The sequence below is a fragment of the Bos indicus x Bos taurus genome, chromosome 24, assembly GCF_003369695.1.
Source record: "Bos indicus x Bos taurus breed Angus x Brahman F1 hybrid chromosome 24, Bos_hybrid_MaternalHap_v2.0, whole genome shotgun sequence".
Classification (NCBI taxonomy): Eukaryota; Metazoa; Chordata; class Mammalia; order Artiodactyla; family Bovidae; genus Bos; species Bos indicus x Bos taurus.
Genome location: NC_040099.1, coordinates 42,378,005 through 42,399,556, shown reverse-complemented (window position 1 = coordinate 42,399,556; position 21,552 = coordinate 42,378,005). Strand labels below are relative to the sequence as shown.

The 21,552-nt window shown below is 45.8% G+C and overlaps 1 protein-coding gene across 3 annotated transcripts in view; it reads left to right on the top strand.

The window, feature by feature from the left end:
• The window catches only part of PIEZO2 (piezo type mechanosensitive ion channel component 2), a 251,309-nt gene that overhangs the window by 214,464 nt on the left and 15,293 nt on the right, over positions 1-21,552 (top strand). For all 3 annotated transcript variants that reach the window (XM_027525524.1, XM_027525522.1, XM_027525523.1), the window contains 8 exons: positions 1,547-1,661; positions 5,422-5,481; positions 8,306-8,472; positions 9,625-9,791; positions 15,889-16,218; positions 16,470-16,728; positions 18,192-18,374; positions 20,968-21,220. In XM_027525524.1, coding sequence (XP_027381325.1) covers positions 1,547-1,661; positions 5,422-5,481; positions 8,306-8,472; positions 9,625-9,791; positions 15,889-16,218; positions 16,470-16,728; positions 18,192-18,374; positions 20,968-21,220 — 1,534 coding nt within the window. The remainder of the gene's footprint in view (positions 1-1,546; positions 1,662-5,421; positions 5,482-8,305; positions 8,473-9,624; positions 9,792-15,888; positions 16,219-16,469; positions 16,729-18,191; positions 18,375-20,967; positions 21,221-21,552) is intronic.

Genomic DNA, 21,552 nt, shown 5'->3' with positions numbered 1-21,552 from the left:
GTCCTAAACCCTCCCCTGCTCTCTCCTCCCCTCTCTTGTCTCCTAGGAGTTTCATTTTTCTTCAGAGCAAAAGATTGTACACGTAGTACACTCACAAATCCTGAATCACTTTCTTATTTTCCACTTTGGCATTTTTGCATTATCCAAAAGCAATATTGTAATAACACTATTTTAAGGAAATGTCACAGTATGTATTTCTTAAGCCTGAAAATTTCTTTCATTTAGCAGTTCAGATTCTTTTAAAGAATCAATATTTTGCTGAAGCAAGTTTGCCTATTAACGACCTAAACCTCAGAGATATTCTTAATAGAATCTCCAGTTAACATGCTCAATAAACATCAACCATAAATTCCTTTTTCTGGTGCTTATGCTTCAAATTGCAATTCGCTTTTCCTTTTCAAAATATGTTTCTGGCATAAACTAGGATAACTTTTTTGACTCCTGGGTTTATTATTCAGAAACTATACAGATCTTGTATGTGTGTGAATTGCCCGTAAGATTCAGATTTCTACCTGTGAGGAAATGCTCTGACCTAGTAACCCACCACCTTTACATTTCCATGGATGGAAAAGTTAAACTCCCCTTCACTTCTACGATGCCAGTGGTTTGTTTACACTGTGTTTTTCAAGGATTTCAGAAATCTGAAAGTAATATAGAATAAAATGAAAGTGTTGGGGTTTACAAGTGCCCCTCCTCCTTTATCTTCATGATAGAAACCCAGCTTCCCTGAGACCAGCTGTGTTCGTGGCTGCACGTTGAGCATGCTGCCCGGCTTCATGGTTGTGGATGGCTGACTTTGCGTTCCAGGGTTTTCTTTGTGTTCCTTCTGCATGACTTGGGACACTGTTGGTGGGCGGGACATTCAAAATTGCTCTGTTGTGGTTACTGGTTGTCATGTATTAATGCAACTGTTTTCAGCTCTTGAATGAAAATGACAGAAGGTGACCTAAAGCTCCCCTGTTCTCCTTCCACCCATTCTGGAATAACCTCTTAACCTTCACAGCACAGTATCTTTCCTCTCCAAATACTGATCAATCTACAAAGCTCTTTCTCAAGTTGTTGGTAATAGTTGTTACTCACAAGAGAGAGTATCAAACATGCAAAAGTAATTTCCCAAAGTAAATGAACAAAAGATGTTTCGGTCTTGACTCAAACTTTATATGTGTCGGGAGAAAATGAATGACACTTAGCCAGCCTTCTAGCTTATGCCTAGTATGTGTCACACAAGGGAATCAGGAGCTAAGTGTCAGAGATATAGTAGGATGGGAGGATGGGGGAGAAGTGGGCATTCGTGATTCTAGAGAATCTCATGATTGTCTGATACTGAACAAAATACATGCCTATAACATCTATTTTCACATTTTATTTCATGGCCAGTGAGCACTGGTCAGCTCAGTATATTGAGAGGTGTAAGACAGGGAGGTTTAATTCATGTTGAGAGAAAAAATATATATATTTCTGAAAGTCAGGAAGCTTGGTGTTGGTTCCTTTTTCTTTAATTCAATTTATTAAAAGTTCAGAAAATAATGAAACTTTCTCCCTTCAGTTTGTTTATCAAGCCTGGATTACTGACCCTAAAACAGCACTCCGACAGAGGCGCAAAGAGAAAAAAAGATCTGCAAGAGAAGAACAGAAAAGAAGGAGAAAAGAATCCGGGGAGGGTGAGTGATGGAGAGGGCTTGCAGCTGACAGGCATCGGACCAGGGACAAGCTTGGGAGGAATGAAATTTTTAATGTCTAAAGAACACAAAGGCTTTTACTTGCCCTTTCTCAGGTCTTGGAATAAATTAAAACATGAATTTATGTTGAGGTACATCTAATAAAATGCGAAGAGAGATAGAAGCAAAATAACCCCAAAGAAAGTAGAAGCAAAATAATAATTTTTAGGTGGCTATTAAGTCATCGAAAAGACATAGAAGACGACCTGATCATTAAGTGAAAAGCTGTTCTTGGAAAATAAGAAAGATGAACCTTTAGAAATTTGATCAAGAAAAAAAAGGGAAAGAACACTTAAAGAGCAGTCAAGGGCCAAAAATGGAACATATCTACCAGTGCTGTATTCAACACTATCAATTCATTCAAAAACATATGATAGAAACATGTTTCTAAGGGGAGGAAATGACGACAAACACACCAAAACAAAGTTAAAAAGCAAGTGGGGAGCTCAGGGAAAATGTTTTTATTATGTATCAGACTAAAGATCAGTGTTCTGGCTATATTAAGAACTTCTGAGAGTCAGCAAAAGAAAAATTTAGCCCAGTGAATGAATGGGTATGAAAAGTAATTCAAGATCAGAAAATAGAAACAGCCAAAAGGAACTCAGTTTCACTAAGTAGCTCAATATGAGAAATGTAAACTAAATATTTTGACATTCTGTTTTTTTAATCGATTGGATTAGCAAGAATGTAAACATAGCTCTGGAGCTAGAGGAGGCGTCTGTGCTCTGTTTGGAGCTAGAGGAGGCGTCCGTGTCTGTGGTATTGTAAACAGCACCTCCACTTTGGAGAGCAGATGTCAATCGGAAAATTTAAGTGTGTGTCTCCTACTGGGGATCCCTCCCACCTCCAGGTGTGTGGCTTCACATGAGTCAATATTTGCACATAAGCACAAATACACGTGGGCTTCCCTGGCAGCTCAGCTGGTAAAGAATCCATTTGCAATGCGGGAGACCTGGGTTTGATCCCTGGGTTGGGAAGATCCCCTGGAGAAGGGAATGGCTACCCTCTCCAGTATTCTTGCCTGCAGAATTCCATGGACAGAGGACCCTAGTGGGCTACAGTCCATGGGGACACGACTGAGCGACTTTCACTTTTTTCACATTCACAAGCACATGTGTCTAACAATATTCATCAAACATTATCACTAACGAAAATTTGGAATATCCTAAATGTCCACGTAAAGAAGAACCAAATAAATTATGTGACCAGTATATTACGGCATACTATTTAGGAGGTTAAAAAGCAAAATGAATTACTTTGAACTGCCATGGAGAACAATTCCTGACATACTGTTAAGTGAAAAGCATGCTGGCATGCACATTGTGAAACCACTTACGAAACGAAACCGAAGTGCCTCCAGACAATGTTTTGCGTTTTTAATGGATGCATGTAATCGTGTATAAATGCACAAGGGAAAAGACTGGGAAGAAAACTTAGCCAGTTAATTGCTGTGGTGACTTCTGGCAGAAGAGGTGGGGAGGCTGAGAGTAAGGGGTAGGATTAAAGAAACCTTCAGGCTTGTTATATTTTAATTCTTTACAAAGGAAATGTGTATATTGATTCTTTGTGAAATTAAAAATGTATTCAAACAAGAAAAGAAAAGGAAAACATAACTTCTAATGGAGCTCTAATGGCAAAGCTGTTCTCTTTTTTGACCGTTCTGCTCCCTGCTGCCTCCTGTAGCTTTCATTTTATTTTACTTGATTGGTTTAAAAAGGCAAAATTAAGACACTGAGGATGTAGCAAGTCAAGCAGTAAGGAAGCGGATGCAGTATAGCCTGGAAAGCTACCCTAAGGCACCAAATCTTTGCAGGGGTTGTGTTCTCTTCAACCCCTTTCCTGGGTATACATACCTGTGGGCAGGTACTGTTTCCTTTGATTCAAAAGTGAGTCCATGCTGCACAGATTCTCCTGTATGTTCATTAACAATATATCATGAACACTTCTCCAATTAAGTATTTATAAAACTATATCATCCTTTTTTAATAGCTGCAAAATATTCTGTAATATGGATATGCATAATTTATCCAACTCCTCCATCGCTAATGGATATAAGATTTGCTTCCAAATTTTTGCCACAATAAATAACACTATCAAGGATTTCCTCACACAAAAATTCATATGTAGTCGTGTGTGTGTGTTTAAATGCATGGCAAAAGCAGGAAGAACACACACTTTCCCCAAAATAGATGATCGGAAGTGGAATTTCTGGGTTAAAGTGGGTGCTTTTTTTTTTTTACTTTAATAAATATTTTCCCAAGAGATTTTAGAAATTTAAACTCCTCTGTATGAGGTGTAGGAATGTCTATTTCCCTGGAGCTTTGTCCTATGGGCTGTTACTACTCTTTTTATCGTGTGTCTTTTCAAGGATGACAAACAGCTTTTGTTTTCATTTGAATTTTCCTAACTAATAAAGTTGAATATTTTTTATTTCATATTTTCTTGGTTTTTGTGGGGGGCAGGGGTGGCTTCCTTGGTGGCTCAGATAGTAAAGAATCTGCCTGCAATGCAGGAGACCTGAGTTCAATCCCTGGGTCAGGAGGATCCCCCTGGAGAAGGAAATGGCAACCCACTCCAGTATTCTTGCCTGGAGAATTCCATGGACTAATGAAACTAATAAGGTTGAACGTTTTATTTCAAATTTTCTTGGTAAATATTAAAATGAAAAAAATTTGAATACAAAAGTAAATAAATTTTACTTTCAAATCCAAGATTTAAACATTTTTATCACATTTCATAAGTCTATTGGATTGTCTTTATTAATCTAGGAGATACTTATATTAGGAATATTATCCTTTTGTAGTGTTACAAGTATCTTTTTTTCCAACCCAGTGCTTATCTTTTAGTTCATGGTGTACGTTTTCTAAGTAATGTTTAATTTTTTTCTGATGTCAAGTAGGTCTCTCAAGTAGGTTTCTTTTTGGAATTTCTGTATTTTCATCTTGCTTAAGAAAGTCTCCCCCCCAGGTGTTATGCATATGTTTTCTTGTATTTTCCTCTTAATTTTATTTACCTTTTGAATTTTTATTATTCTTTGAAGCGGAGATCTATTATGCTAAGCCTGTTTGGTAAATGAATCTTTCTTTTTCTATTAATTTAAATGCTCCTTTTGACAGTGTTAATCTCCCATTTAGTCTTAGGTATGTTTCTGGGTTCTGTATTTTGATCCTCAAGGTATTCAAAATTACAACCTCATAGTTTTTAACAGCAGTCAGCACACTTTTTCTATAAAGGGCTGGATAGTAAATATGATAAGCTTTGCACTGTAGATTCCTGCTGCAACTCACCCTGCCTTCTTGAGCAGATTTGGATGGTATGTCCCCAAGTGGGCATGGCTATGTTCCACCAAAATTTGAATTTTATATAATTTTCATATGCATAAAATATTCTTCTTCTTCAGACTTTTTTTCAACTATTGAAAATACAAAAACCACTCTCAACTCACAGGCCATTAAACAACAGGAAGCAGGAAAGATTTGACCAAACAATTTGGTTTACCATCCCCAACTCCGCAATACTCATTCTGAAGTCAAGTGAGGAGAATCTCAAAGCTCAGAATTCTGACAACTCTTCTCTGGGAGCTCTTCAAATAGGCAGAACGTCCCAGATTTCATTATAAAATTCCTCTCAGTCCAGAAGTGTAGCATCAGTGTTAATTTACCCTGAAAGGATGTAACTCATGTTTCTTGGACACTCTTGGCAGGTCCTGTGGAGTGGGAAGACCGGGAGGATGAGCCAGTCAAAAAGAAGTCTGATGGACCAGGTAACAAAGTGAAGATGCCCATCAGCAAGGGAGGTGGGGGCAGGGGCTGGGAGTGGGACTATGTTTCTTGCCCAGATGGTGCGTGAGGAAGGCTGCCTGGAAACAGTGAATTAAATCCTGTTTCTGGACTGTGACTCAATAATCAGCATCCCTTGAAATCTCATCTCTCGTGAAATTGCATCTCTAGTGAAATTGCAAAGGGACTCTGAAAATGAGACCTACCTTTGCATTGTGGGATGAGATGTCGGATTAGAGTCCATGTGTAAAGTCCTTTACCCAAATGCCTATGAAAGGGAGTTGGGAACAAATTATAAATGTCCCAGGGAAACCATCAGCATGGAGGCCCCCCAAAATATTGGCATTTAGAAGTCATGGAAAAGGAGTGAAGTGAGAGGTAGTTTCAGTCCCTGGGTGGGGAAGATCCCCTGGAGGAGGAAATGGCAACCCACTCCAGTATTCTTGCCTGGACAATCCCATGGACAGAAGCACCTGCAGGCTACAGTCCACGGGGTTGCACAAAGTCGTATACAACTGAAGCGACTGAGCACGCGTGAGTGGTAAGTACACTGGGAAATGAGCAGCCTCCAGGGCTTGGGCTGACTCCTCCTTTTAGCGAAGAAACCTGAATCCCAGCGCATCTGCTCAGGACTCCACACTGTCAGGGACAGAGCTCACATCTTCTGAGCCCCAGCCCAGGCCCAGTGGCATGTGGGCTTCACCAAGCCTGAGACTGGGGGGAACATTTCTGCATCAGAAAAAAAAAAAAGAGGAGAAACAAAACCCTCTGAATGCAGTGAACCCACATGCCTCTCTGGCTCCACAGACACATGGCTTCCTCTGCCTCAGGGCTGGCAGTCCTGGGTGCACCACTTACCCACAGGCAAGGTGTTCAGGCTCTTTTGTGCTGGACACAAATACATCCATGGATGCCATCTGTTGACACAAAACGAGACTTCCCAAAGGCTCTCCAAGCCCTCAGAGGCACGGTCCTTGAAGCGGGCCTCCACGTCCAGACGATCGTCTTGCTGTCTGTGGGGCAACACCCTGTTATTCCTGCAAACTTTTTCCTGGTAACAGTGCCCCTGCTTCGAGTACCTTGTCTCCTTTGCCATAAGCTTTACACACATTAGCTTGTTCAACTCCCTCAAAGCCCTCTTCCCCACTTAACACAGAAAAAAACCAAGGCAGAGAAAAACTAGCCAAGTTTCCCAAATCTACATGACCACTCGGGGGTAGAGATGAGCGTCGGAGGTGAGCTGGTCACACGCAGCTCCCCAGGCGGGTCCCAGACACAGCCAAGAGGAGGGAGGTGGCCCAGGGTCAGTGGGCATCTCAGGACTCCTATGGTTTGGAGAGGACTGACCACACAGTCAGAATTTTATAGTAAGCATAGCTTGGTGTCATTAAATACATGTGAGGAAGATGATACAGGGGTTTGGATAGAGTCTTAGTGTGTAGACTGAATTCTGTACGAAATACCTTTGAAAGGTGTTCAACTACAGTTCAGCTGTAGTGGGAAACATCAGAGTCTTACTGAACCAACAGAACAAGAAAAGCATTAAAGGAACCAATTACTTGGATAGATTCAGACTGTTTCTGGCCAGTAGCAAATACCCTTGAATGCAGGCTGTACTTCTAATTAGACCTGGTGTCTCTATATGGACCTGTTTCGACTGAAGCTTTGACCTGCCGGAGTCCAGCTCCAGCAGCCAGGGATTCAACTTGAAGGGGTGGGCGGTGTCTGCGAGAAACTGAGGCAGCTTCTCATTTTTCTTGGACTGCCTGTTTATTTCAAGCTTATGATTCTCTTTTATACTTTTATAAAAGCATTAGGTCAGAGGTTTGATATTTTCAGTTCCCACTGACCCAGATTTGTTGTCTCCATAAATCATTGTTGCCCCTCAAAAGGAGTTCCTGCCTCAGCAATTCGCTTATCTACTTCTTCTCATGTGTCCTTGTGAATAACCTGTAACTCATGCTAATGTCTGGGCTGCATACCACACTCCTCAGTTTATTTCTTATCTTTCTAAGTCCTGTTTGCCCCTAGTATCCTAAGCTCACTATTTCTTAGAAAGGGCTTCTAGCTAATAATATCTCTAAAGTCCCTAATTTCTATAAGCTATAGTAGAATATGCTAACATTACAGCAATCCTTATATCTTTAGCTTCTATTTTAATTATTCCTAAGCCCTAAATTCAGCAAACTCCTTTGCTATAAACACTTTTCTCACAAATGGGCTTCAGATAGCAGTCCCTCCCATGGCCTCAAGCTGGGGCCTGTGTGCTCACCCTGGAACACTTTTTTGTAAAAGTCCTTAAACAAATGTCAGTGATTAACTTTATGAATTATTCTTTGAGCACAGCTGCAGAAGGCTTTATGCCTTCTTATGCTCCTCTCAAAAACAATAAGCACCTTAATATTCTCTTCAGTCAACTCAGCCGAGAAAAGGAAAAAACAAGTCAGAATCACAAAGCCTAACTCCTTCATTCCGGGTCCGTGCCTACGGAACAAAGGGTGGGGGTGTGGGGCCATGCCTCCATTTTGTCAGTAACGCCTAATGCGTCTCCCGACGTTGACCAAAGGGTAACAGTTCTGTCCGAGTTTGGTTTGGGTGCTGCCAGTGCAGGTGTGGAAAACCCTGCCCACCACTTCCATGCCTGTGCACACCAGTGCCTCCCGTCCCCACCACGGCCCTGTCTCTCCATGTCAGGGTCAAGGACAAAACCAGGCAGGGCTGCCTTTGATAAAACACCACTGCTCCACACACAGCACCATGACTGAGGGTGCAATGTCCCTTTAAATCAAGTTCTCTTCTTCCTCCTAGACAACATCATCAAGAGGATCTTTAATATTTTGAAGTTCACCTGGGTCCTGTTTCTGGCAACCGTGGACAGTTTCACAACGTGGCTCAACTCCATCTCCAGGGAGCACCTCGACATCTCCACTGTCCTGAGGATCGAGCGCTGCATGCTGACCAGAGAGATCAAGAAGGTAGCCCTGCTCGAGACCCTGCTTCGCTTCTGCCCGAGTCACAAAAGTTCTAAAAGCCAGGGTCCAGACCTCCACAGAGGCTCAGACAAAATCCTTCCTCTCCAGTCTTTGCATAACCCCTCTGCTTTTTTGGTATATTTCAGTATTTTCCATGCTCAGAATGATAATGTACACACCACACACACACACACCCACACTCACAGTCCTAGGATCTTGGCCAGCATGTTCACTCTGTCACCTCTCGTCACCATGGTTCCCAGCTGCACTGATTCTGTTGTATCTCATAAAGGATCATGCGCTTTAGTCTGGGAAGTTTGGCCTGAAACTTCTCATAGGGAAAATTAGGAATATACACATGTGGAGGCTCAGAAGGTAAAGAACCTGCCTGCAACTCAGGAGACCCAGGTTCAATCCCTGGGTCCGGAAGATCCCCGGAGAAGGGAATGGCAACCCACTCCAATATTCTTGCCTGGGAAATCCCATGGACCAAAGAGCCTGACGGGCTACAGTCCATGGGCTGGTAAAGAGTCAGACATGACTGAGTGACTAAGACAAAACATAGGCATAGATGGTTTCTAGGTTACATTTGAAAAAAAAGTTCATGGCTGGAAAGGTTACTCTCACTTAGCAAAATTATCAACATATGAAAAGGGATTCCTTTTTAATTTTTTAATTTTATTTTTTGAGATGTGGGTGGCATATACCATTTTATTCATTTCAGGCTTACAGTATAATAACTTGGTATTTATGTATATTGTAAAATGATAACCACAGTAGATCTAGTTAACTTCCATCACTGCACCTGTTATAAATTTTATTGTGAAGAAGACTTTGAAGATCTATTCTCTTAATAACTTTTCAATACGCAATACAGTATCGTTAACTCTAGTCACCATTGCATCCCCATGGTTTATTTATTTCATAACTGCAAGTTGTACATTTGACCATCTTCAACCTTAAACTAGGAGGGGTTCCCTGTTCAGCATGACCCAGTAGCATCTGGCACCATTAATTCAGTGAGTTGACGTCAATCCTCAGCTTGACTAACTTGGCTTTTCATCCTGCTCAAGGTGTGTGTGATGGCGGAGGGCTGTCCGTACTGAGAAGCGTTGATGTCTGCACAGGGCTGTGACAGTGTCTCCCTCTCCGCAGGGCAACGTCCCAACCCGGGAGAGCATCCACATGTACTACCAGAACCACATCATGAACCTGTCCAGGGAGTCGGGACTGGACACCATCGACGAGCACGCTGGCACTGCTGCAGGTGCCCAGACCGCCCACAGGATGGACAGCTTGGATTCCCACGACAGCATCTCCAGGTAGGTCACGTGCTCCACAGTGGTGCTGCTTTCCACAGGGATGACAGAGGTGAGAGGTGATGGGAGAGGTGCAGGCTAATCAGAACCTTGGGAGTGCCCAGCTGCTCTGGGCTGTCTCCGTGGGCATGGCCCAGCAGAGCATCGCTGCCCCTGGTCCAAGCAGAGAGAAGCAGATATCAATCATAAATTATTAGAAAGACCCATGTGACCCACGGGCCCAGGACTGGGATTTCCAAGCTGGAGTTAAGTCAGATGAGCCTCCTGACACAAAATGAGTAACTATATCGAGAACTGCATCTTCAATGCCTTTAAAACGCTGTTCCACAAAGTATCTTCTGTTCTAGAGTCTTCTGCCACCTGTTGCTCTCCATCTTCTTTCAGAAATTTTACTGTATGATTAGGAATCGTAAAAATTTGAGAAGTGGTTCTGTGGGCCCCACCTTCCGAGTTGTGTGGTCACACCCCTGCTTCACACGGGCCCCTGCACTGACCCTTCCCCGGGGCTGCACTGTGTGGGGGTTTCCTCACTTCTTCCTTAACAGACCCCTTGAGATGTACTGTTATCATCCCCATTTGACAGGGATGTGAACTTCTTATGACAGTGCGTGAGGCTGCAGACTAGTTCCCAAAGGGGAAAATCACACATAATTACACATTTTTCCCCATAGAACTTCAGGCGTTTCACAGGCTTCCTGAATTTTACGCATGAGCCTGGCTTAAGAATAGTGGCTCCAGAACCAAACTCTCAACCGAGTGAATCAAACAGAAAATTAGAACGTGAACTGAAAATCAGTTGTTCATAAAATAAACATACATGATTCCTGGATTAGTAACTTTCAGCTGTGTAACAACTGATAGTATGGTTAGTTAAGAAAGTGAGTAAATATTGTAAACCACAACTTTAGGAGGGATAAGAGGAAAAAGAAAACAAAGACTGGCTAAAACAAAATCAAGTAACTGCCTTTAAATCTGATCCAAGATGACAAATCTGCCCCCATAGTCAAAACCTGTGAGGTGGGAGATATTAAAATTCATTGATTGCCTTTTAACAAAGACTGTCAAAATACTCCAACATTTTTAAATGGTCAATCCATCAACAAACTTACTAATAGAAAACCAACACCTTTAAAATTATTTTTAATGTCCTTTTACTCATTATTTGTAATGTGAAGAAAAGGGAGACACAATATTGGTCATTTATGCCCTTAGTAAGGGAGTGAACATATTTTCCTTCTCCTTAAAGGCCAAGGAAAACTTCCATTTTTTTGTTGTTGTTGTTTAGGAAACTTTCAAATCTCCAAACAATTGTGTGTCTGCAACAGAGTCCATAGGAAGCCACGCTGATTTCTGACGAAGCAGTGGTCTTTTCTGGGAGGGACCCCGGTGTGGGCATTTGCCATCAGCACACCTATGCCCTGGGGCAGGTAGCATCACCCCCGTCAGGGGTGCGGGGACCCACACGCTCTATGTGGCCCAGCCCCTTAAGGACCCAACCTGTAAGGAGTTGTCCCACCCGCCCCATCTCACCCACTTTTCCCTTCAGCAGACAGTAGAGTAGGAACCTAACAAATGTGCTTATGTTCCGTTTGACTTACTGGAACAGTCACGATTTCTTTCAAATCCAGATGTATGAAATCAGATATCCTCTACCTTCCCAGAAAATAAAGTTCCTTCAGGAAACATTGGTGACATTCCAAGGAACATTCCTAGATACATGCAGAGTGTTTATTATTTGAAGTGTGTGCTGTGTGCCCCTGGGATGGCTCCAATGACCTGAGGACATCAGTTAGATTTGTCACCTGTTTTTGTAAAGCTCCTGCTCATCCCTTTCAGTTTTAAAACTGTCCTGGCTTGGACGACAAGCTAATCCACTGCAAATAACCCAGTAGTGTGGGGTCTGAGGGCGGGCTGCGTGGTGGCAGAAATCACCCAAGAATTAACAAGGTAAAGAGGACTTTGTGGTCAGAGCATTGATTCCACACAGAAAATTGGGCAGGTCAGGGTGCACAGCCTCTTTCTGCTGCAAACTCCTCAAAGGCTGGGGGATCCACCTCTGAAAATATGAAACAGTACGGAAGCTCAAAGATCTAGTTCCCTCATCTCATAAATGATGAGACTGAGACCCAGAAGAGGGGGAAGGGATTTATCTAAACCCCTGCAGGTAATCAATGTCCACTATGTTTCTAGTTCATCTCACCATTATCTCCTCTTTTTATTCAGGATGAGTTGGCATCAAAAGGAGTTAGGGTTGTTCTTTAAAATCCTTATTAGAGACCGTTTGGTTGCTCGCCTTGTCCCTTCCCTCTCCCATTGCTGGGTCCTGTCTTGGCCATGTGGCTGTGACATGCAGTCAGGGTGTTCTCCCACAGAGCACTTGGGTGTGGGGGCTGCTATGGCTCTGAGAACCTGAAAGCCCTTTAACAGTTCCATGAGCGCCTCAAATTCCCCACCCCTAAAGGGGACCCCAGAGGTCACTCCCTCATATTGAATGGTTTCCATTTCTGCCCCCACAGTCACTGACTCAGGGCACTTACTGTGTGGCCGGCACACAATAGGTCCCCTGGTGCAATCACTAGAGGCTGATGTTCATCCAGTAAATCAGCTGTCTGTAACATGAAAGGTCAGCTGGGTCACTCGCTCTCAGGCTGGAAGCCAGTGCCCCAGGAGCCTCCATGTCAACAGCTTCACGGGGTGTTCTTCTCTGGGGTTCAACTCCACATGTGAACTGCAATCATGCCTCCATCTGAGCTGTTGGCTGCTACTGGGATCACCCAGTAGCAGCTCAGCCCTGAATCTGCCTCAGTTTCCTCCCTGAGTGTCGAGTGACAGGTGCTGAGGATTCAGCCAGTGGGATCTCACCCTGCTGACATCTGCCGAGACCTAGAATGTGATCACAGAGAAAATCACTCATTGGGCTCAATGAACAGTTAACAGACCAGATGCCCTGCCACTGCTGGACTTCCTGTGTTGTTGCCTTTTTACCATTTCTTTTCTTTTCTTTTTGATGTTGGTTTATATCCAGTTGCATATCAAACCAGCATCTCTTCTCCAAGCCATCCAATTTGGCTCGACTGAATATCACTCAGAAAATGGGGTGGAAAATTCAGTTTGTTGCAGTCAATCCTGAGCTTCCTTCTTTTCTTTTGGAAACCATGTTGTTTAAATGGCATTCTTATATAAATTTTACTTGAGCAGGTATTTCTGCTTAAGAACTGAACTCAGGATTGGGGAAGGGGGGCTCTGAATAAAATATATTTCCTGTCTTTGAAAAAAAAAAAAACCTCAGCTGTACAATTGTAAAGATGAATTTTGCTCTGTGAGAGACAGGTCAGGACTTGTCATTATTCTAGTTCCCTGTCCCACCCAGAGAGCAACACTTCATCCTTTGTCAGCAGTCCTGTTCCCAGCCCAGTGCTATCCTGTCTCATCTTCCCTTCTCTGTCCCGGAGCCCCGCTGCGGTGGCCGCTGTCCGTGGTGCTGGAGTGGCGTGTGGTCTGCTGCATGGCGGTATCTGGGTCTCTGACGTGTGTGACTCCTGTTTCCGGCGCTGTTTTAACACTGTGTCTCTGTAACTGTTTGCGCTGCTAGCTGCTACACGGAAGCAACCATGCTGTTCTCAAGGCAGTCCACCCTTGATGATTTAGATGGACCAGAAACTGTGCCTAAAACGAGTGAGCGCGCTCGGCCCGGGCTCCGTAAAATGCTCAGCATGGATGTGTCCTCCTCGTCCGCCGAGAGCACCAGCTTAGGCTCCAGGTGCTCACCCATGCATGCTTTGTCTGTGACCGTGTCAGCCCCTTCCGTGTCATTGCACAGATGAGTTATTGTGACCTGTGTGTTTTCGTTCACTTTTGTCTTAAGAAGGTGCATGACTAATGAAAGCATAACCAGCATCCTTCCTGGGACACAACTGGTCGTTCCCAGGATAGCGTTCTATTCAACTAACCGCTCTTTGCTTTTTGTCTGTTAGGAGTTTCTTAAAAATCCTACTATAAACATTCTCCTCCATTTTGTAAGTATTTCACACTTTCTATTTCCAAAGGAGCAAGCATGTTTCCTCCTTGGTTGAGGGTGCCTGTAGGCAGTCCTCAGGGGGAAAAATGGGTCAGGAAGAGTAGGAAACTTTCTCATAATTTTGTCCAAAGATCTACACAGTAGGAGTTAATCCCAAATCCTGTATGTAGTCACATTTGGTCAATACAGAATGAATTTGTCCACATGCTACATGCCCAACTGACATGCAAGTTAGAATATATTCAACCATTGTTTTTAAAATAATATTATTATGCAGTAGAATGTATTACCTTGGGAGACCTTAACTTGTTTGGTTTGGGAAAGATTACTTTGGGCTTATGCTTTCTCATTAAACCTCACGATAAAAACTATAATCATGCATAGAAATGAAATCACTTGCTTAAAATCCAAAAGCTCTTCTTTGAAAAATCAACAGGAGCACAGAAGCACAAGCTGTATTGTGCTTATCCTGACACCAAATAACCACCCAAATAACCCACCCCTAATCTAAGGGCAGTGTCGGCAAGTCAGCTGTCTCCAGCAGCTATGTACGTATGTACATTCAGAGCTTCAGGAGGCTGGCACCTGGCGTTTCAGGGAATGCCATGGTCATTTAAGATGTCCTCTGGTGGGCACACGCTATGCCATTCCAATCTGCTGATTCCTGAACATACCAGGATTTACCTGAATCACTTTGGGGTCAGACCTCATCAAAAACCATAAAGAGCATTCTTGTGATAGGTTATGGTCCCTCTGGAAGTTAGAACCTGGTGTGGGGCTGGTTCCAGTGGTCTGAAAACTGTGAACTGGGTGACCAGTCAGTTTCACGGTCATGTCTAATCAAGGTAAGTCTTAGCCAAAAGCATTGTCTTGGCATTCTGAGACCCTAATGTGCTGTAGGCACATGTAGGGCCAAAGTCCTGGGGCCCTGAACAACTCTGAATTAGGATCAAGAGCTCATGCAATTCTGGCTCTTCAGTCTCAAGGCTCAGCCAGATGCATTCATTCATTCATGTGTGTGCACCAGTGTCCATGACAAGAGAAATGGGTACAGTCTGCACCTTTAAGCGTCTCAGCGATATGACCCCAGCTGCTCACACACACCATTTAAGGAGCAGCACCTTCTCAGAGCCTAACAGCTGATCATTGCACACCCCGTATACTCGGCATCTTCAGGTGACTTTTCCCCCTCTCTTCAGGGCCGGGTGTGTTGAGGTACACAGCACAGCAGGCAGACCTTGATTTCACGGCTATGGCTGCTGTACTTTTGTTTCCAGTGTTTTTTGCATGAACCTGTCAGGAAGAGTTAAGAAGGGGAGGAGAGATGCAAAAGGGAAGACAGGACACAGAAGTAGAGTAAAGACCAGGACAGAGGGGCTCCTGGAAAATGAAGCTGGAAGAGGAGCTGGCAGCGCAAAACCAGTGGGAGGAGAAAGCGGAAGGGCAGTCAGAGGGGAGGGTGGGTGCAGCCCCAGGAGAGACCCTGGGGCAGAAAGTGGTGGGCGGGGCTTCCATGTGCCAGGTGGTGGGGAGCCAGGAAAAGCACGATGGTGAGCGTCCAGTCAGGTGTCAGAGGCACCAGTGAGAAAAGGCACAGGATGGAAGTGCAGGGAGGAGCCAGCATAAACAACGAGGCAGGCTTTGTCTTGCCAATGGTCCACCATTCTGGGCCTCCCCTTAAGGGTGTGGGGTCTGTTGAGAGTAGAGTGCATCTTTGTGGACCTGTGGACCCAGCCAGTTGAGACATCTGCTTTCCCTGAGTACCTTTCTTTACAATCTGTGCTCTGGGAGGTGCACTGTGCTCACTGTGTCTTGACTGGAAATAAACAGTGGGCCTGCTGCCTAGGACCATCGACGGGACTGAAAAGTTATGCACGAGAGGGTTTGGCGCCCCGGGACCTGCCACCCAGCACCCTTCCCCCGTCTCTGCACCCAGACATGATTATCCAGAAGGAGCAAAGCAGATGGAACGTGGGGAGTGAGGAGGCATCCCCGCCACGTGCCTGGGTGCGTGGCCATGGGTGCCGCAGGAGGCTGTAGGGGTTGCTGAGGCCAGGCGGTGCCCTCCGTGTCTCCTGACAGCGAGCCCACGCAGTGCACGATGCTGTACTCGCGCCAGGGGACCACGGAGACCATCGAGGAAGTGGAGGCTGAGCAGGACGAGGAGGCGCCCGAGGGGGCCCGGGAGGCCGAGTCCCCACAGGATCCCACGGAGGATGGTGACGTGGAGGCCCCGCCATCCTACAGCAAGGCTGTCAGCTTTGAGCGCCTGTCCTTCGACTCCCGGGACGACTCAGCCGGCCAGACCCACATGGAAGTCAGCCCGGATGACAGCCGCTCAGATCGGCTGGAGGCCAGCATCCTGCCACCTCTGACCCATGAGCTGACAGCCAGTGAGCTGCTGCTGAACAAGTAAGAGCTGCGGCCACAGCAGTGGAGCTGGGAGTGACCCTTAGTGTCCACTGGGCTACTGGGTGCAGAGACCACGTGGAAAAGGTCCCCCCAGACATTTAGAGCCACATGCGTGCTCACCTCTGTCTCTGTAACATGACAGGAGGTTGACAGCACAGGACGCCTGGGGACCCAGGCAGCAGGGAGGGGTGGGCAAGGTCTCGCCACGTGGAATCAGTGCCAGGGAGGAACTGAGGCCAGTGTTCTGGCAGGATGTTCCATGACGACGAGCTGGAGGAGTCAGAGAAGTTCTACGTGGGGCAGCCTCGCTTCCTGCTGCTCTTCTACGCACTGTACAACACGCTGGTGGCCCGCTCCGAGATGGTGTGCTACTTTGTCATCATCCTCAACCACATGGTCTCCGCCTCCATGATTACCCTCGTGCTGCCCATCCTCATCTTCCTCTGGGCCATGCTGTCCGTCCCCCGGCCCAGCAGGCGCTTCTGGATGATGGCCATCGTCTACACGGAGGTAGGCGTCCCTCCAGTGGACCTGCCTGACCCCTGCTTCATGTAAATAGTCAGTTAGAGAATCGTCTTAGGTCAGCATGTGATTATAACCAGCAGTTGTTGGTGCTGAGAACTATAGTTGTCTTTTCACATCTCACACCTCACACAACATAGAAGCTGATATCATTCCATAAAAAAGGAATAAGGAACAGCCTTTATGAGATTAAATAATTGGCCCAAAGTGGGCTTCCCTGATGGCTCATTCGGTCAACAATCTGCCTGCAATGCATGAGACCCAGGTTTGATCCCTGGCTTGGGAAGATTGCCTGGAGAAGGAAATGGCTACCCACTCCAGTATTCTTGCCTGGAGAATCTCATGGACAGAGGAGACTGGGGGGCCACAGTCCATGGGGTTGCAAAGAGTCAGACACAACTGAGTGACTAACACTTTCACTTTATCCAGCTGGTGAGTGGTGGGGGAGGCTTTTGAGGTCTGGTGTCTGCCCTGTGATTTTTTTTTTTTGCCCTGTGATATTGACCAGCAAGACGGTAAGTACGAGGCAGACACAGGCACGGTGCCAGGGCCATGAATGGTCAGTGAGTGGACATTGGATCAAACAGTACAGTGAACACTTGAAATACAGTTGGATGCAATTAACCCTGATGATATAGACATTGGAGGAGTGTTTCAGAGTCAATCTCTACAAACATCTCCACGTTTATACCCTGGGCTGGCAAGGTTTTGTTTCATTTGCTTTTATTTCTTTTTGAGGAGAACTTCCAGTGAGCAATAAAATGCTGAGAGGAAAGAGAGCAGAATAAAGTGAAAACTATCTATAGTGCCTGTGCAGTTTTCTCCTAAAGATTACAAACTAAAGCCATACTTGCAGAATAAAGATCCTGCTGTTCACATTTGTCCTAATGACCTCATTTAATAGCTGAATATTCGTATAAGTATCTAACTGAATCAGCACAAACTAGCCCTTGCATGCATGCTAAGTCACTTCAGTCATGTCTAACTCTGTGACATTATAGACTGTAATCCTCCAGACTCCTCTGTCCATGGAATTCTCCAGGCAAGAATACTGAAATGGGTTGCCAATCTCTTCTCCAGGGGACCTTCCCAACCCAGGGATCAAACCCACATCTCTTATTTCTCCTGCATTGGCAAGTGGGTTCTTTATCACTGGTGCCACCTGGGAAGCCCAGAAACTAGCCCACTCCCTGACAATAGCAGAAGTCATTTGAGCCAAGTCAGGAATAACCTCCACGGCCCCGATGTGTCTGTAGTCACAGGCCCTGGAGGTGTGGTTCTGGCCTTGTCCTGAAGTCAGTATCTGTGGAAGGAGAATTCGTTATTCCACATGCTGTGTGCATTCCCAGCACCAGAACTGAGACTTTTCCCCATAAGTTTTGTATCACTGTTCCTCATCTAGAACTATTCTTAAAGGGCATCATTTATTCTGATTTCTCACATCTGTGCAGGTGGCCATTGTGGTCAAGTACTTCTTCCAATTTGGGTTCTTCCCCTGGAACAAGAATGTGGAACTGAACAAGGACAAGCCTTACCACCCACCCAACATCATCGGGGTGGAGAAGAAGGACGCCTACGTGCTCTACGACCTCATCCAGCTGCTGGCGCTCTTCTTCCACCGCTCCATCCTAAAGGTACTGCCCGCCCACCAGCCCTGGGCTGTCCCCAAGCACCCAGCGCTGGGATCGTACTGCCCGCCCACCACCCCCGGGCTGTCCCCAAGCACGCAGCGCTGGGATCGCGAGGGGCTGGGGGCCACGGGCGAGGTCTGTCTGTGTGCGCTTGTTTTCTTTGTTAACAGTTTTGTTCATTTGTTTTCTCAACACTGTGTACTCAATAATGGAGTTTGTGATCAATTGGGGGAAATTTCCCCCTATTTCTACTCTGGGATGCACGCATGCATTGTAAGTTGCTTTAGTCATGTCTGACTCTTCTGCGACCCTATGGCCTATAACCCTCCAGGCTTCTCTGTCCACGGGATTCTCCAGGCAAGAATACTGCAGTGGGTTGCCAATCCCTCCTCCAGGGAATCTTTCTGACTCAAGGATCGAACCCACACCTCTTATGTCTCCTGTATTGGCAGGCAGGTTCTTTACCAATAGTGCCACCTGTGAAGCCCACCCTGGGATGAAGGCACCCTGATTATCTCGTGTTTGTGGGAATTGCCTGAAAGGTGTGTGGTTCTTACCACTGGATCCACCAAGTCTTGCCTGAGTTGAAGGCAGATCACTGGGGGGCTAGAATTTGAGGTCTCCTCTCCAGCCTGACCTTGGCCCACCCCCATTTAGGAGCATTGCTTTTCTCATGGTTTTTGCTCTGAAACCCCTGGTTTAGTGAGAGACTGCCCAATGCATAGGCCTTGGGATCCTAAGCTGTGCTCCCAGAGAGGCCGCTTCTGAGAAAGCCATACCTGCATTGCTCTGGGAAGACGGGTCTGCAGGGTAACTTTCTTGGGATCTGCACATCCTGTCATCCTGCTGAGCATCTGTGGGGTTCCTTGTCTCAAACACTGTGAAATATAAGCTGAACCTGTGATACGCTACTTAAGTCTACACGTTAGAGATTGTCATACAGCATGCCTTGGATGTATTGATATGCCTATGGTCAGAATCTCACTTTCCTTCTCTTGTTTTAACTGTGTCTCCTTGTATTGATATAACATGTCTTACATTCATTTTATCAAGTAGTATCTTTGTTAGTTCCTTTTCAGAACAAGCTTGAACTAAGTTAAGGCACACACATGCCACGCCCAGCACAGCGAGTGAGAAAGACCTGAAACAGGGGTGAGCGAGTAATGGAAAGACAGACATATATAATTTGGCAAGCGGGAGTCAAGGAGCCCTCTTGCTGTCCATGACAGAAGGACAAAATGGCTCCTTTCAGCCCACACTTTTATTGGCAAAAGTCACATGAGATCATCAGGGAATAGCTATACTGGGGAGTTTGATTAGCAAAGGCTCTGCTGTTGATCAGGAACATCTTGTTTTGTTTTCATGGGGATGGACGCAGGGGTATGCAGTGAAGTGGAGCAGAGACCACGTCCGCCCCAAGAATGTCCATTCAGTATGCTTACCAGGACAATCACAAGGGCGCAGTTTGCCGCACCCTCAAGTCATGGGACAGGTTCTGGTCTCTGCTCCGCCAGGCTGCAACACACACATACATGCACACACACATACGTGTAAATGTGTGTTTGACCTCTATCCCACTTGCTGGGCTGTTTCACACAGGCTTTTACCTATGTGGACTATGACCAAGATCTTCCCTCTGCCTTCTGTAACCTTGCAAACTGCCAGTCCCTAATGCTCCATTTGGCTTGGGGAGGCGGGGGGGAGTCTTTCGTGAGTCACTGGGGTGTGATGAGTTTGCAAACGTACATATAGGTAGATAATAAGCTTTCTTAGGATCCCTGAACTTGCTTTGGTTTTCTAATCTTTTTTAAAAAAATTTCAGCTTTGTTGATGTATTGTCGTCCAGTTGCTAAGTCATGTCCAACTCTTTGTGACCCCGTGGACTATAGCACACCAGACTCCCCTGTCCTTCACTATCTCCTGGAGTTTGCTCAGATTTGTGTCCGTTGAGTCAGTGATGCCATCAGACCATCTCATCTGTCACTTTCTTCTCTTCTTGCCCTCAATCAGGGTCTTTTCTAATGAATCAGCTCTTCCCATCAGGTGGCCAAAGTATTGGAGTTTCAGTTTCAGCATCAATCCTTCCAATGAATATTCAGAGTTGATTTCCTTTAGGATTGACTAGTTTGATCTCCTTGGTGTCCAGGGAACCCTCAAGAGTCTTTTCCAGCAACGCAGTTTGAAAGTGTCAATTCTTTGACATTCAGCCTTCTCAAATCTGTACATGACTACTGGAAAAACCATAGCTTTAACTGAAAGATCCTTTGTTGATGTATAATTGGCCAGTGAAATTGTAAGGTATCAGAAGTGTATATGTGGTGACTTGATAAGCGTGTATATGGTGAAAGGACCCCCGTCTGGTTAGTTAACACATCCACCACTTCCTCTCCTGCCTGTTGGTCGGTGTTCGGTGGGAACACTTAGGTCGTGCTCTCCTAGCAGTCTCCTCTGTCCAGCAGGGTCGTTGGCTGCCGTCGCCCCGTTCGACGTGTGGTTTCCGATCCTGAGGGACACGCTGGTGGCCTGGATGTCACGGGGCTGAGTCCCAGCCTCTGTCTGGACAGCGGACTGAGCTGTCCCTTTCCTGCCTCCTCAGTGTCACGGCCTCTGGGATGAAGACGACATCGTGGACAGCGGCTCAGACAAAGTGGACTCAGACGACGAGCTGTCCCTCGGCCATGGCAGGAGGGCCTCCTCTGACTCGCTCAAGTCCATCAACCTGGCCGCGTCCGTGGAGTCAGTGCACGTGACCTTCCCCGAGCAGCCGGCTGCCGTCCGGAGGAAGCGCTCCAGCAGCGGCTCCCAGACATCACAGGGGTCCAGCTTTTCCTCCAATAGGTCCAAGAGAGGTATTGCTGCGTGGTGTCGCTCTAAGGACCCCTGAGCAGAGTTACTCCCTGGTGCCAGGGGTCAGGGGCAAGGGAGCTGCGTGCTGTCAAGGCAGCAGATACTGCGATGTGAAATGAATGTACTTTGTAACCAGACAAAGTTCAAATCCTGGCTGAGCTGTGTGGCCTGGGGCGCTCACATCCCTGTCTAGGGTGTCTGTCTGAATTCTCCAACCCCCACCTAGGACAAAGGTTTCAGGTGTTGGTGAAAAGTGACCAGCACGCTGCCTCGTACCTAGTGAGTGTCGGACACAGGGTAGTTGTCAATCATACCCAGAGATTCTGCCGGGTGT